We start from the raw sequence: 13,966 nt of genomic DNA, 5'->3' as shown, positions 1-13,966 counted from the left end.
GTAAGACTGGAATTCATCGTATTTGGATTCTCCAATAGATTCTCTTTTTTTTAAATAAATCAAAGTAATTGTAAATTAAAATTTATTAAGAATCTTTTTTAATCATTAACAATACATACACGTCTTATAAACACGACTATATAAATTTACAATCTTTGAAAAAATAACTTTCTTTTTTTACTACAACAGCTCAATAAATGATAAATTCTTATACTTGAGTGCCAGTTAAGTAGGACAAATTGGGTCCATAATGAAACATTGTACGAGTGAGAATATCATATTTCAAACCCACATTCCGGATATCTCATTGGTGAGAATTTTACTGTGCAAAAACGCAAGAAATAAGATTCTACCCCATGTTGAAAGTGGGACCTAAATCATCACGTGCATGAGTAATCCAACTATCTTTACCTTTATATGTTCAAGACTTTTCACATACAACGAATGACACTTGAGCCACTTTGGCAATTCTCCTTCTGCTCTTCAAAGATTCATGTGCTACATCTTTCATTCCATACCATTTATAACGTTTGGAAGTTATCTTCATCCTATGTTAACCTATTTTATCATTTTCAAATGTGTGATTTATCTAACTCAAGGATTATGGATGGTCATATATTGAGTTTTTACTTCACTCGAATTCGATTAAAAAATTAAATCCTTCTATTCGCACTCAATTCGATCCTGGTTTAAGAGATCTCATAGACCCAAAATTTGATTTGAACCTTGAGCTGAACACACACAGATCCAATCCAACCTCAAACCTTTCAAAAAAAAACTCGACCCGAACTTGAACTTTGAAGAAAAAATCAACTAGATCGGGTTGGATCGAGTTTGAGTTAAATGCTCGTCCCTATCAAGGATGTGCTATAGATTTTATGTTGAGAGTTCTAACTTAAACTATATGAGAATTTTAGGACTTCGAAATTAAATTATATGAAATATAAAAAAAATAAAATTATATGAAAATTTAAGATTTTCATATAATATGATTGTCTCTCAATACCCCTCGGTGCATCCGTCCTCTAATCTATTTTGGCATTTGATTATCTTCGAATTATAAACACAAACTACAAGGGAAGTTCAAAACTTGTAACCAATTGCCACAAATTGAATTGCTGCGTTCTTAGACTAAAGGGATTGTTTGATTTTGACCATTGATGTTTGCCACTAAGGTCCAAACCCCACCTTCCTTTCGGATGCTCAAATGGCTTTTGTCCATCCATTTTAATGGCATTAAATCAACTTCTTATTTTGCCCACTTCCCCTATCTAAATCTTCTTTATGACCTTAAAGCAGAGATTAAAGTTACCTATACATGATTTTTTTAGGTTAATGGGTTTCTACTTGTGGCTTAGATGATCCCAATTTCATTGTAAAAAAGAAAATTTGTCCAATCATCACCATTTGATGATTTAACAGATCGTATATACAAAAGTTGAAACCTTTGTTGATTTATTAGAAGAGATATAAGTGGGTTGGGTTCATCTTATTTAAGTTTGGTTCGTTCTAGTTTCAAATATAGACATCCAATTTAATTTCAATTTATCTCATTAGTAAACAATTTAATTTTAATCATTTTTTGTTTAATTAGTCATTTCATTCTCGTATGAAAGTGGCGTATGATTTTATATGTTCTTATAATATGTTCTTTGTTCGTAAAGACAGAACTATGATGAAATTATGAAAGGAATCAAGTCGCTTATTTTTAAAACTAACAATTTTCTAAAAGATAATTAAATCACAAAAATAGAGAGTCGGCTTAATTTCATTAATTTCAAATTCGTCATGTCCTAAAAAGTAATTAAATTAGAAAAGTTAGGGACAAGACTTGATTTTTTTTTTTTTTTTGATAATGTTGAATTACCCAGGTTAACTTACAAAGGTTAACTTTAAAACTGACATTGTCTTAAAAATAATTGAACAATAAAAATTTGAGAGAGGTGAGGACATAATTTTAACAGTTTCAAAAATTTTAAGAACTTAAATTACAATTAAACCATAAAAACTGGGTGGGCTATGTCCCCCCTCCACCTCCACGTGATTCTGCCACTTATTTATTTGCTTAATTTTCAGAATTGAATTAAAAAATTATTCCCATATTTAAATGGTATTCATTTGGTTATCAGAATGATTTATTCTTGCTTTAGGCTCTCACGATTTATTGATAGATGTTTATAATCACCAAAGATATATCACGAATGAGTCGTAGTAATGTTGGTTTGTCAATGAGTCATAGTAATGATAGATCTATGAATATTTTTAAGGGTGGACATATATATATTAATCACACAAAACTTTTTAATTTGATGGACACAAATAAAATTTCAAGGTGGATACATTCAATAAAATGTCACTAATTGAAGAAAATTTGAATTTCAAAATAAATATTTGTCCATCTAATTTAAGCATGCATCAGCCATTAATCAGTTTGAGCCATAATTATTATATGCATTTTTATATTAGTGTTGGTGACATTATTATTCACCATTGATAATAGTATTTATTTACATATATCATTTGTCTAAATCGTTTAATTGTAATTTTAACTTCTATTACTCTAAAAGAAATTAATAGTTTGAGGTGATTATAATATAATATACACTCATATTATCTATTTATGATTGACCATACTCATACTCTATAAATTTTGTTGCTCGATTCTAAAATTAAAAAAAACAACACTTTTTTCATCACCAACACGAATGAATTCTTAGTGTAAACTCTACATATATTTTAAGGTACAATATAGGAAGTATAAAATGGGATTAAAATGGCCTCGCGTTCTCTAGATGGGATGGTGTTGGGGAAATCATATAGTTTAAGATTTCATGGTTAGGTAAACTTTTGACTTTACAGAGAGAAAATAAACGAACAAAAAGCAAAACCTCTCGAGACTAGCAAAAGATAGCAAAGTTCCCTTTGCATCATCATCATCAACATCAAAGCCTCTGTACTTTGAACTTTGAATCGAAACCCAGATTCTGTAAACTAATGGGGGAGGTGTTCATCTTAAATATCTATTCTTCACTCCCTTCCCTTTACATTCCCTTTTATAATAGCATGTTTCGTTTCACAGGAAGAGAAGAGACCAGCTGAGGAGAAGAAAATGGAGGAGAAAAAGGTAGAAGAAGATGCAAAGAAAGGAGATGAATCTAAAGGAGAACCTGCTCAACAACCTCAAGAGATTATCTTGAAAGTTTACATGCATTGTGAAGGCTGCGCCCGCAAAGTCCGTTGTTGTCTCAAGGGCTTTCAAGGTCCCAACAAGACCGAAACATGTTTTGATTCTGGTTTTTCATTCGATTTGATTGTAGTTTTTGTTTTCTTGTAGGTGTCGAAGATGTAATGACGGATTGCAAGAGTAACAAGGTGGTGGTGAAAGGTGAGAAAGCTGACCCTTTAAAAGTTCTCGAGAGAGTTCAAAGGAAAAGCCATAGAAAAGTTGAGCTTCTCTCACCCATCCCAAAACCACCGTCTGTGGCGGAGGAGGATAAGAAACCAGAGGAAAAAGAAAAGCCTCAGCCTGAGGAAATTAAAGAAGAGGTCTTTGATTCTTTCCCTTGCTCAACTAAACCCATATATAGTTTTAGTTTCTCCGGCAGACTCATAAAGTTTGGGCTTTTTTGTTTCAGCCTCAGGTGGTGGTGTTGAAGGTTCACATGCACTGTGAAGCTTGTGCTCAAGAGATCAAGAAACGTATCCAAAGAATGAAAGGTTTCATTTCACTAAACCATATTAACTGTGGTGTTCCAATGGGATTGCATCTTACAAAATTTAAATCTTTACATAACTTCTATATCTTTCTTTATTTTCGTACCATATAAAAAATTATTTTATTAAATAATTTTAATTTATACTTTTTAAAATAAATTAGTCTCAGCATGTCATTTTAAGACAAATATTTTTAACATTTGACTGTCAATAATCATTATATGATTGTCATCCTATGAAAGTGTTAAAATGATTATTTCTCTTTTCTATCCCAACAAAAGGGGATTTCTTCCTCTTTCTCAATATTTAAGTTTTTTTAAAGTATTTTTGTATAATATAAAAATTTAGCACCTAATATTTATTAAAAAGTCATTTTGACTTCTTCTTCTTCTTTTTTAAATTTTGACCCCCAACTATTTAGTTTAAGACAAAAATATCTTAATGTTTGTTTAAATAATTACTTTGGTCTTTATTCTTTTTTGGCGTATTTTAGTCCTAAATATTTTATTTTAAGATAAAAAACCATCTATTTTAGAGTGTTAATCGTTTATTAACAAACGATTTTGCATTCATATAAGGTCTTTTTTGTTAAAAAATGAAACGTTGAGGGTTAAAATGATTCAAAAAAGAATAAAAGTCAAAGTGATTATTTAATCAAACATTAGATACATTTTTTTACATTATATGGAGCCATTTTTATCTCAATATTTTATTTTATGGTAAAAGTACCCCTATTTTTGAAACATTAACCGTTTGTTGACTAACAATTTATTTCGTAGGGGTTTTTTTACCTCAAAATGTAACATTATGAGACAAAATTGCTTTAAAAAATAAGAGTCAAAAGTAAATATTTAGTTAATATTCAGTCGAACATTAGAGATATTTTTTATTATTACACTTTATATTTTCTACTATTGATTAAACTTTAACTTTACACACATAAAATTTTATAATTCCGCACTTCATAAATTTATTATATAATTTCCTAAATCTACATCCCAAACCTAAAATCTTTAGTCCGACATAATTTTTATCTCCTCTAACTTTGAATTGTAGCCTATTTCATTTGTTTATTCATGAATATATTTCTTTTGCAGGAGTGGAATCAGTAGAGCCAGATCTTAAGAGCTCAGAGGTGACAATAAAGGGAGTGTTCAGTCCACCAAAACTAGTAGACTACGTTTACAAAAGAACAGGGAAGCACGCGCTGATACTGAAACAAGAGCCCGATACCAAGAAAGAAGAAGAAAAACCCAAAGATGGCCACGAGGACGACAAGAAGAATGGTGAAAAGGACAAGAAAGATTCCGAAGGCGGCAACGATAAGGACAAGAAAGGTGGTGGTGACGGCGGAGAAGCCAATGCAGCCACCGCAGGAGGAGGAGGAGGAGGAGAAGAGACCAAAGTGACGGTGGACCTGAAGAAGAATGAATTGTATTATTACGGTCCAAGGTACGCCACCGAGTTTTACGCTTATCCTCCGCAGATGTTCAGTGATGAAAACCCTAATGCTTGCTCTGCAATGTAAAAAGGAAATGTTGAGTCCTCTGCTCTTCCTTCATGTGCTCCTCATTCTGCTGTCTAATGGCTATAAGATAAAGAATAATATGAAGAGAAGTCGTAGAATTTCGACTCTAAACTATCATTTTTGTATCATTTTGATCATTGAATTCTTAAAAAGAATCACTAAAATTTTTAAGTCTTTATGTATAACCATCGTGATGATACAATAATAAAAATTATACTAACTATGATAATTTTTAAATTATATGTATTTTCCTTTTTACTTTTTATTTCAAATGAGGGTTTTTTTAGTACTAAAACTATTTGATTTATTAATTAATTAATTCAAATTGAATCTCTTTAAAGTTAATTATGAATATAATTTTATTAATTCAATTTTCTTCAAGATGTAAATCTTTAATTTTTGCCTAATATCTCATAAGCATTCTCTGAAGCATCGAGATCTTTAATATTTAACCAGTATTCGAGACACGCATGTATGCATATAAAGGATCCATTTTTTTTAAAAATATGGTTTCTATAAATAACAAATATAAGATATGTGATATGTAGAGATGGATTGATAACTAGATTTTTTTTAAAATTTTTTCTTATATTTATATCTTTCTTTATATTTTTTATTATTTATCTAATTTCACACTTCGTAAAAGTTTTAATATAATTTCTTAAGTTTGTATCCTCTGACATAAATTTTTTGCATCCGTCTCTAATAATATGCACAACTAGTTTTTTAACACAATAAAATAAGATAGTTTAACTGTTTTTTAAAAGATTTTAAATAATTAAATACATAGGTAATATATATTTTAAACATTATATCAATTAATAACTATAGGTGGAGACATAGAGTGATAAAATTTGATAGTTTACAAATTTGAGTAGTTTTAATGACAAGAAGGATGTATTTTTAGATTATTTATTTATAAAATTTATTGAGTAACTTCAGTGGTAAAAATTATTATTTTTAGAGGATTTAAGTTTAAACAATTGTGTTTTTATGACGTGTGTTGCTAGGATATGTGTTTAAACAAATGTATATTATCACGTAATCACCTAATATTATTCAAAAAATTATTTGTAAAATATGTGTGAATTTAGTTAAATTAAAATAAGACAAATAATATCATAATAGAATACTAAAAAAATAATGATGTAGAGTGATTTTCTTTTAAGGTTATTAATGGGTTTGTTGTTGTGGTGAATTAAAAAATATTTTAAAGATGAACGCGTATATTAATCACATAATTTTTATATAGACATAACATAATTAATGAAAAAAATTTAAATAATATAAAAATTTAAATTTTAGAATGACTACTTATTCACCCTAACTAAAATGTGAATACGCCTGGCTCGTTGAACTCTATCATATACTCTATGTAATTGACACGATTCTATATCACATAGTGTCAGATCCAAAAATTTAAGAATAGATGTCCAAAATTTTAATTTTCTTTTCTTAAGAATAATGGTTATGTAAAAAAATTCTTTTTCCTTAACATGTTAAATTAAATTTAGGGGTTGTTTGTTTGCCTCTTAATGGAATCATTCAGCGTTGAATGCTGAACCGTTCAGCATTCAGCGCGTTTGTTTCGCATTTCTGAATGATTCAGTGTTGACTGATTCAGCAAAACAGTGCTGAATGATTCAGCACAGAAGTACATTCTGAATCATTCAGAGTCAGTTATCAAACAGCATGTCACATTCAGAGCCAAACCATTCAGAGCCTCTGAATCATTTAGCATTTGAATCATTCAGCGCTTAATTATTCTGAAGTAAACAAACAACCCCTTAATCATTTTCCCAAAATAATGGGATGCACTTGACCCTTACTGGGGCTTAGTGCATCCACCCATGCCACAGCAACATGTTGGATGCCTCATCAACATGTTGGATGCCTCATCATATTATACTCATGTGCATTATTTTTCATGTGTCATTATAAGATAATATTATGTCGATATTAAAAATAATTTGAAAAATATCATATTAATATTATTGTTAATCTTTAAACAGTGAATGATTAAAATATAATAAAAATGTAACTTTAGGTATATTTTAAAAAAAATAATAGTTAAATGATCAAAACAGAAAATAAGAAATAGATGGGTGACCAAATAAGTAGTTTACCCTTAATTTTTCCATATGCAAAACGCAATCTCATGCATGAGTTAACTCCACGCACCACCCAATCGCGTGGTATGTATCCTATTTTTTCTATTGCTATTATTGTCCAAATGACGAACAAGTTGGGTTCTGTGGTGGGTCCCACGTGATGGGGTCCGTAGCTGAGTCTACGTGACCATATTCCTCCCCACTTTAACGTTTCAGCACTCCTTGTTGTCCCTAACCATTCGGACAATATTAAATACACAAAGCTCAATTCTAAAATAACTACTTAATCTTTTTTACAAATGGTTGTCTAAATTATTTTTTTATATAATATTGATATTTAACATTATAAACGTTATTACTTTAAGTATTTAAGTCATGAATAACTTTAATTTTTTTCATTAAGTGACACGCGTCACATTCTAATAATTTTAAAAATTATATTTAAAAACACAAATCTTTTGAAAATCAACCTAAAACTTTGAAAACCTTCATTTCAATCCCTAAATCCAAGTCTGTCGCCGACTTTTACCATTCGACGAAGCTCCACCCAACCTCACTTCCCTCCCGACGATCAATACCCCAATGAAATCGCAATCGATCGACGGCTAATCAATATTTTTGCACCCTGCAAACCTAGTTGAAAATCACGATCCCGTGCAATTCCAACGGCTAACAGAAACAACTACAACAACGTATGACTAGGGTTTTTAGAGATTTAGGGTTTTTTATAATTTAAGAGAAAAATAAGGTTTTCTATAAATATAATACTATTTTTATTTTTTTTAAAATAAATAAATTTTAAAATTACCAGAATGTGAACGTGCTACTTAATGGAGAAAACTAACTGTACTTACGGTTCGGGCACCTAAAGTGGTAATGTTTGTAACGTTAGGCAGTTGGATCATTCAAAAAATAGTTTAGGCACCTATTTGTGAAAAGCGATATAGTTTGTGCACTTATTTTATAATTAAGCCAATACATAAATACAATAATATTTTAAAATATATTAAAATAATGAGTTAATTGCATCATGCACCCCAATTCATGACCCTTATTTCAAATTGGTCCATAAACTTTTAAACATTTTAGCTTTATCCTTAAACTATGACTATCATTCGAGATTAGTTCTCAAACTTTTGAACATATCATTTTCATCCCCAAACTATGATATTCATTCTAAGTCAGTCCCCTAATTTTTTTTAATATTTCAATTTTATCCTAATTACATGTATATACTAATCACATCCCTTGTTAATAAAATCATTAGGCCAAGTTATATTATTATATTATTGAAAAAAATAATTTTTAGGTTAAACTATGGTTGAAATGGATTACATATTTGGATGAATTTGAGGATGAAATTAGAAGATCTAAAAGTTTATGTACCAATTTAGAATGAGATTCATAGTTTGAGGATGAAATTGGAATGTTCAAAAGATTAAGGACTAATTTGAAATGAGTCATAGTTTAGGGATGAAATTGAAATGTTTAAAAGTTTAAGGATCAATTTAAAACGAGGCTCATATTTTGGAAATATATGATGCAATTAACTCTAAAATAATATAAATATGATTAATTTGCATTATATTGCTTTTAGAGGTGTACAAATTCGGATATTGGATCCGAATTTCTTAAATTTCGGATAGCTAAAATGGAGATCCGAATCTGATATGAAAAAACGGGATACCCGAATTTTCGGATATCCTAATTTTTGGACCGGATATCGGATTATTCAATCTGTTAGGTATGATTCAGAAATATACCGACAAAGATGACAGCTCCCTGCGGTACGATACAGGGTTATATTTGTAAATATGTACAAGGGTTTATTTATTATAAATAAAGATGTAACCTAAACCTATGAGACATTGAATAAAACTTCTAGCGCCGCCTAGACATCGAGGACGTAAGTACATTCCTGAACCTCGTTAAAAATTATCGTATTCTTTCGTTTTTCTTTACCGATCCTTCAACACAATCCGAATATATCCCTTATTTTATTTAGAATTCATCCTTTTTTAAGTAATGAGATTCGATAGTATATTCGAGAAAAAGTCATTTAATAAAAGTAATTCCATTAAACTAATATGTAAATCTAATTAATATATTTAATATAATATTAATTGAATAATCACGAATTAAAAATCAAACATATTTGATCTTTGGTAATGGGTTTAAAAATTAAATTGAATTGATCTATTCAATTAATTGATTCGACAGCTTAATCATATAATTTTAATAAAAATAATACAAAATCAGAAATTTATAAAATTATATTGTTTTATTAATTTTGGACTTTCAAGATAAAATTGATATTTTTCATATATTGGCTACTTTTATTTTTAAAAAGAAAAATATAATTTATCCAAAATTTTAAAATGAAGATTGTATTGTAGCGTTCAATAATTATGTGTTAGGTTTGTTGATTATCGATTAAATCATAAACTACATAAATGACAACATAACTAAGGATGGATCGCAAAATTACTACTATTTTTAAATTTGCGTTAATATGACTACTAAACTATTTAAATAGTTTCAATATAGTCACCTGTGGTTAACATTTAATGGGAGTGTTTATGTGGTATTTTATAAAATTGATATAATTAGGGCGCATATCCTTGTAAAGTTACGCATTTTCAATGTTGGAATCCTATTTTATTTTCTTCCATTTTGGTCACTACTTGTATAAGATTTGTTTGCTTGGATTTTCATTTAATGCAATTTGATGCTAATTTTGTTTTTAATTTGTCTAATGCCTTAACTTGAGCATTAACTTTTAAATCATTTATTTTAGTCATGTATTAAATTTATAGATTAAATCTCCTAGATTTTAGGATTAATCGATGAGCCAATTCTCACACTTGTTATCAAAATAATACATATGTTATATAACTTGTTCAGGTTTAGACAAAAATAAAACTAAAATAACTTAATTGCATTTGAACCCAAGATTGTTGGGATTTTCGGAAGCTCAAATCGACAACCGGAACGGTTTGCAAAGAGGGGTCGGAACGGTTTTGTGTTTAGGGAGTAAGGAGATTGAAAGATAGATAATTGCACAGCGATTTATAGTGTTTCGACTTTCTCAACCAAAGTCTACGTCCACTACCTTAGCTCCTCACCAAGGATTTTCCAAAAAATTCACTAATTTGTTCTTTCTTTTGAGGATAAAGAGTAACCTTACAAACTCCCTAATTTTTCCGGGCTAAACTAAAACATTTCCCTAGCTTTTACACGAGATTAGCTAGAACCTTTCTGTTGAAAACATTTTGATATTTCGATATAACAAATTACGTTAAATGAATTTTAAGATTTTACAAAAGATTTTCTAAGTATATTCGATGTAATTATTCGAATATCAAAATATTACTCCAAGTCTTTCAAAGTTCATTTTAATCCTTACTAAAGTGTAAAATTGTGTTTTATACTTAAACTATTTTAAAACAATTTTACAAAGTATTTTGAGCCTTAATCGAGCCAAAAATATTTTCTTTTTAAAGGGTTTCAAGAAAAATCAGATTGTCCAGGGAGTACAGATTCCCCCCAGGGGGTACCGATTCCCCCTGTCTAACGGTCAAAAACAGATTGCACTTAGGGAACCGATTCCCCATGAGGGGTACCGATTCCCCCCACGCTCCAAGCTATTTTATTAAATGTTTCTCATCTCCAAACGGCTCCAAAACATCCCCAACGGCTATATACGACTTCAAACACATTCCAAGCTATAAATACAAGCTAAGGACACTTGAAGAAGTAAGAGAACAACTATCCAAGCAATCAAACACAAGAGAAGAGTTTTTCAATCTTTTTTCATCTTTCTCTTGTAAATATTTTGTTCTTGTGAGCTCAATCTTGTAAACACCTACCTTAGAGAGGTTTTCTTGTTTATATCTTTTATCCTTTTGTAAAGGGGAAAGGTTCTAGTTTAGCCCGGAAAAACTAGGGAGTTTGTAAGGTTACTCTTTTTTCCTCAAAAGAAAGAACAAATTAGTGAATTTGTTGGAAAATCTTTGGTGAGGAGCTAAGGTAGTGGACGTAGACTTTGGTTGAGAAAGTCGAACCACTATAAATCGCTGTGCAATTCTCTATCTTTCAATCTCCTTACTCCCTAAACACAAAATCGTTCCGACCCCTCTTTGCAAACCGTTCTGGTTGTCGATTCGAGCTTCTGAAAATCCTAACAATTGGTATCAGAGCCTAACTCGTTAAGAAGGTTTAACCACCTTGAGACGATCTTAGAAGAAGCTCTACCAATTCCCTACACAATCGAGAAGATGGCTTCCACCTCCGGCTCGTTCCACATGGAAGACTCCCTACCAACCGATAAACATCCATACTTCAATGGAGTCAACTATCATCATTGGAAGAAATTAATAAAGGTATTCATCCAATCCAATGATCTTGCTGTATGGGAGATAATCGAGAATGGCTACTCTTCTCCAAAGAAGAATGAGAAGAAGCGGAGTGACAAAGAACGGAAGAAAGCTCAACTTAATGCCAAGGCCATGCACATGTTGTTTTGTGCATTTGGTCTTGAAATCTATGAAGGGGTTTTTTCATGTTCAAGTGCCAAGGAGATTTGGAATAAGCTCGAGGAAATCCATGAAAACAAGAAAGAAGAACCAACAAAGGTGGTGTCTCTAATGGCTTATGAAGAGCCCTAGGTATCTTCTAACTCAAATGAATTTAATTCATATACGTTTGATGAGTTACAAGATGCTTTTAATAGGTTATATTCGGAGTTTGAGACCATGAACTCCAAATATAAGAAAATGATTTCAAAATTTAAAATTGAAAACGATTTTCTTTTAAAAACAAAATAGATTTTGAAAGTCAAAATGAAATTTTGAAAAAGGATTTAGAGCTTTCAAAAATAAAAATTGATAGTTTTGAAAAACAAAATTTTGATTTAAAATTTAAGCTTGAATGCTTAACAAAAGAAAAAGAAATCATTTTAAATAATTCATTTAGTTCAATAATGACAATATGCTCACATTGTCATTATCATGGTCATTTGGAACATACTTGTCCTTTGAAGAAAGGAAAACATTTTAAAATTAGGCAAGTATGGGTTCCGAAAGGAACAAGGGGCATTGAAACTAACGTCCAAGGATCCAAAGCAATTTGGATACCAAAATCTACTTAAATGTCTCTTGTAGGTGTGTGGGAGCAATGGTGATGAGAGTGATGTTCTAGCCACACATGAAAAAGGAATGGGTAACCTCTAAGCTTAATGCTTTTAATTTTGGTTATTTGGTTGCTCATTTGATTTTAAGCATGCATTAGTTTTGTTTTTAAATGATTATGCATCATTGTTTTAATCTCATGTATGTTGAAAAGATGATTATGATGAACATTTTAAAGTTATATTAATTTTTAAGAATTTTTAGTTCATCATAATAAAATTTTGGTCAAAATTGGTTTTAATGCAATTGATATATCTCTAACAATTGATATCAATTTTTCAAATACTTTGATTTTACAAATTTTAAAATTTTTGACCTAAATTAGAATGTTTATGCATGTGGTTTAAATGAAAATGATATCTCTCTAACAATTGATATCAAAATTTTCAAATGCATAACATTTTTAGAAAACTTTATGCATATGCACTTAATTTTAACAATTGGTATTGATATCAAATTTCAACAATTGGTATTGCATAAAGTATTTTAGTCTTGGATGTATTGAATTTCATGTGCTACTAACATGTTTGTTATTCTTTGTTGAAATTCAATTTTGTTTAAGTGTCAAGGGCCTAAAAGCATAATTTTATTTGGAATGCATTTATTGAGGGGGAGCTTTGATTTTTTTCAAATGATTTTTAAAATGTCAAATTTACTACTTACTCTCCAAAGTTATTTTGAACTTCAAAGATTAGAGTCTTTTTTATTTAACAAAAAGGGGGAGAAGTGTTAAGGTGTTAAAGGGGAGAAGTGTTAAAGTAAAGGGGAGTAATTTCAAACTTGATTTCAAAATTTTAAAATTACTCAAATGTTTTGTTATATCAAAAAGAGGGAGATTGTTGAAAACATTTTGATGTTTCGATATAACAAATTAAGTTAAATGAATTTTAAGATTTTACAAAAGATTTTCTAAGTATATTCGATGTAATTATTCGAATATCAAAATATTACTCCAAGTCTTTCAAAGTTCATTTTAATCCTTACTAAAGTGTAAAATTGTGTTTTATACTTAAACTATTTTAAAACAATTTTACAAAGTATTTCGAGCCTTAATCGAGCCAAAAATATTTTCTTTTTAAAGGGTTTCAAGAAAAATCAGATTGTCCAGGGGGTACAGATTCCCCCCAGGGGTATAGATTCCCCCCTAAGGGGAACAGATTCCCCCCCCCAAGGGGTACAGATTCCCCCTGTCTAACGGTAAAAAACATATTGCACTTAGGGAACCGATTCCCCATGAGGGGTACCGATTCCCCCCATGCTCCAAGCTATTTTATTAAATGTTTCTCATCTCCAAATGGCTCAAAAACATCCCCAACGGCTATATACGACTTCAAACACATTCCAAGCTATAAATACAAGCTAAGGACACTTGAAGAAGTAAGAGAACAACTATCCAAGCAATCAAACACAAGAGAAGAGTTTTT

At 30.2% G+C, this 13,966-nt stretch overlaps 1 protein-coding gene across 1 annotated transcript; it reads left to right on the top strand.

The window, feature by feature from the left end:
• Positions 1-2,792: 2,792 nt before the first annotated feature.
• LOC120167062 (heavy metal-associated isoprenylated plant protein 7-like) lies at positions 2,793-5,357 on the top strand. Its single transcript, XM_039176190.1, has 5 exons — positions 2,793-3,003; positions 3,080-3,260; positions 3,335-3,546; positions 3,636-3,717; positions 4,812-5,357. Exons 1-5 carry the CDS (start codon positions 2,995-2,997, stop codon positions 5,240-5,242), a joined length of 915 nt encoding a protein of 304 aa, XP_039032121.1. The 5' UTR covers positions 2,793-2,994; the 3' UTR covers positions 5,243-5,357.
• Positions 5,358-13,966: the final 8,609 nt, after the last annotated feature.

This window comes from Hibiscus syriacus, unplaced genomic scaffold (genome assembly GCF_006381635.1).
Source record: "Hibiscus syriacus cultivar Baekdansim isolate YM2019G1 unplaced genomic scaffold, ASM638163v2 tig00111662_pilon, whole genome shotgun sequence".
In the NCBI taxonomy this organism is placed as follows: Eukaryota; Viridiplantae; Streptophyta; class Magnoliopsida; order Malvales; family Malvaceae; genus Hibiscus; species Hibiscus syriacus.
This window is presented reverse-complemented; position numbering and strand designations above follow the sequence as displayed.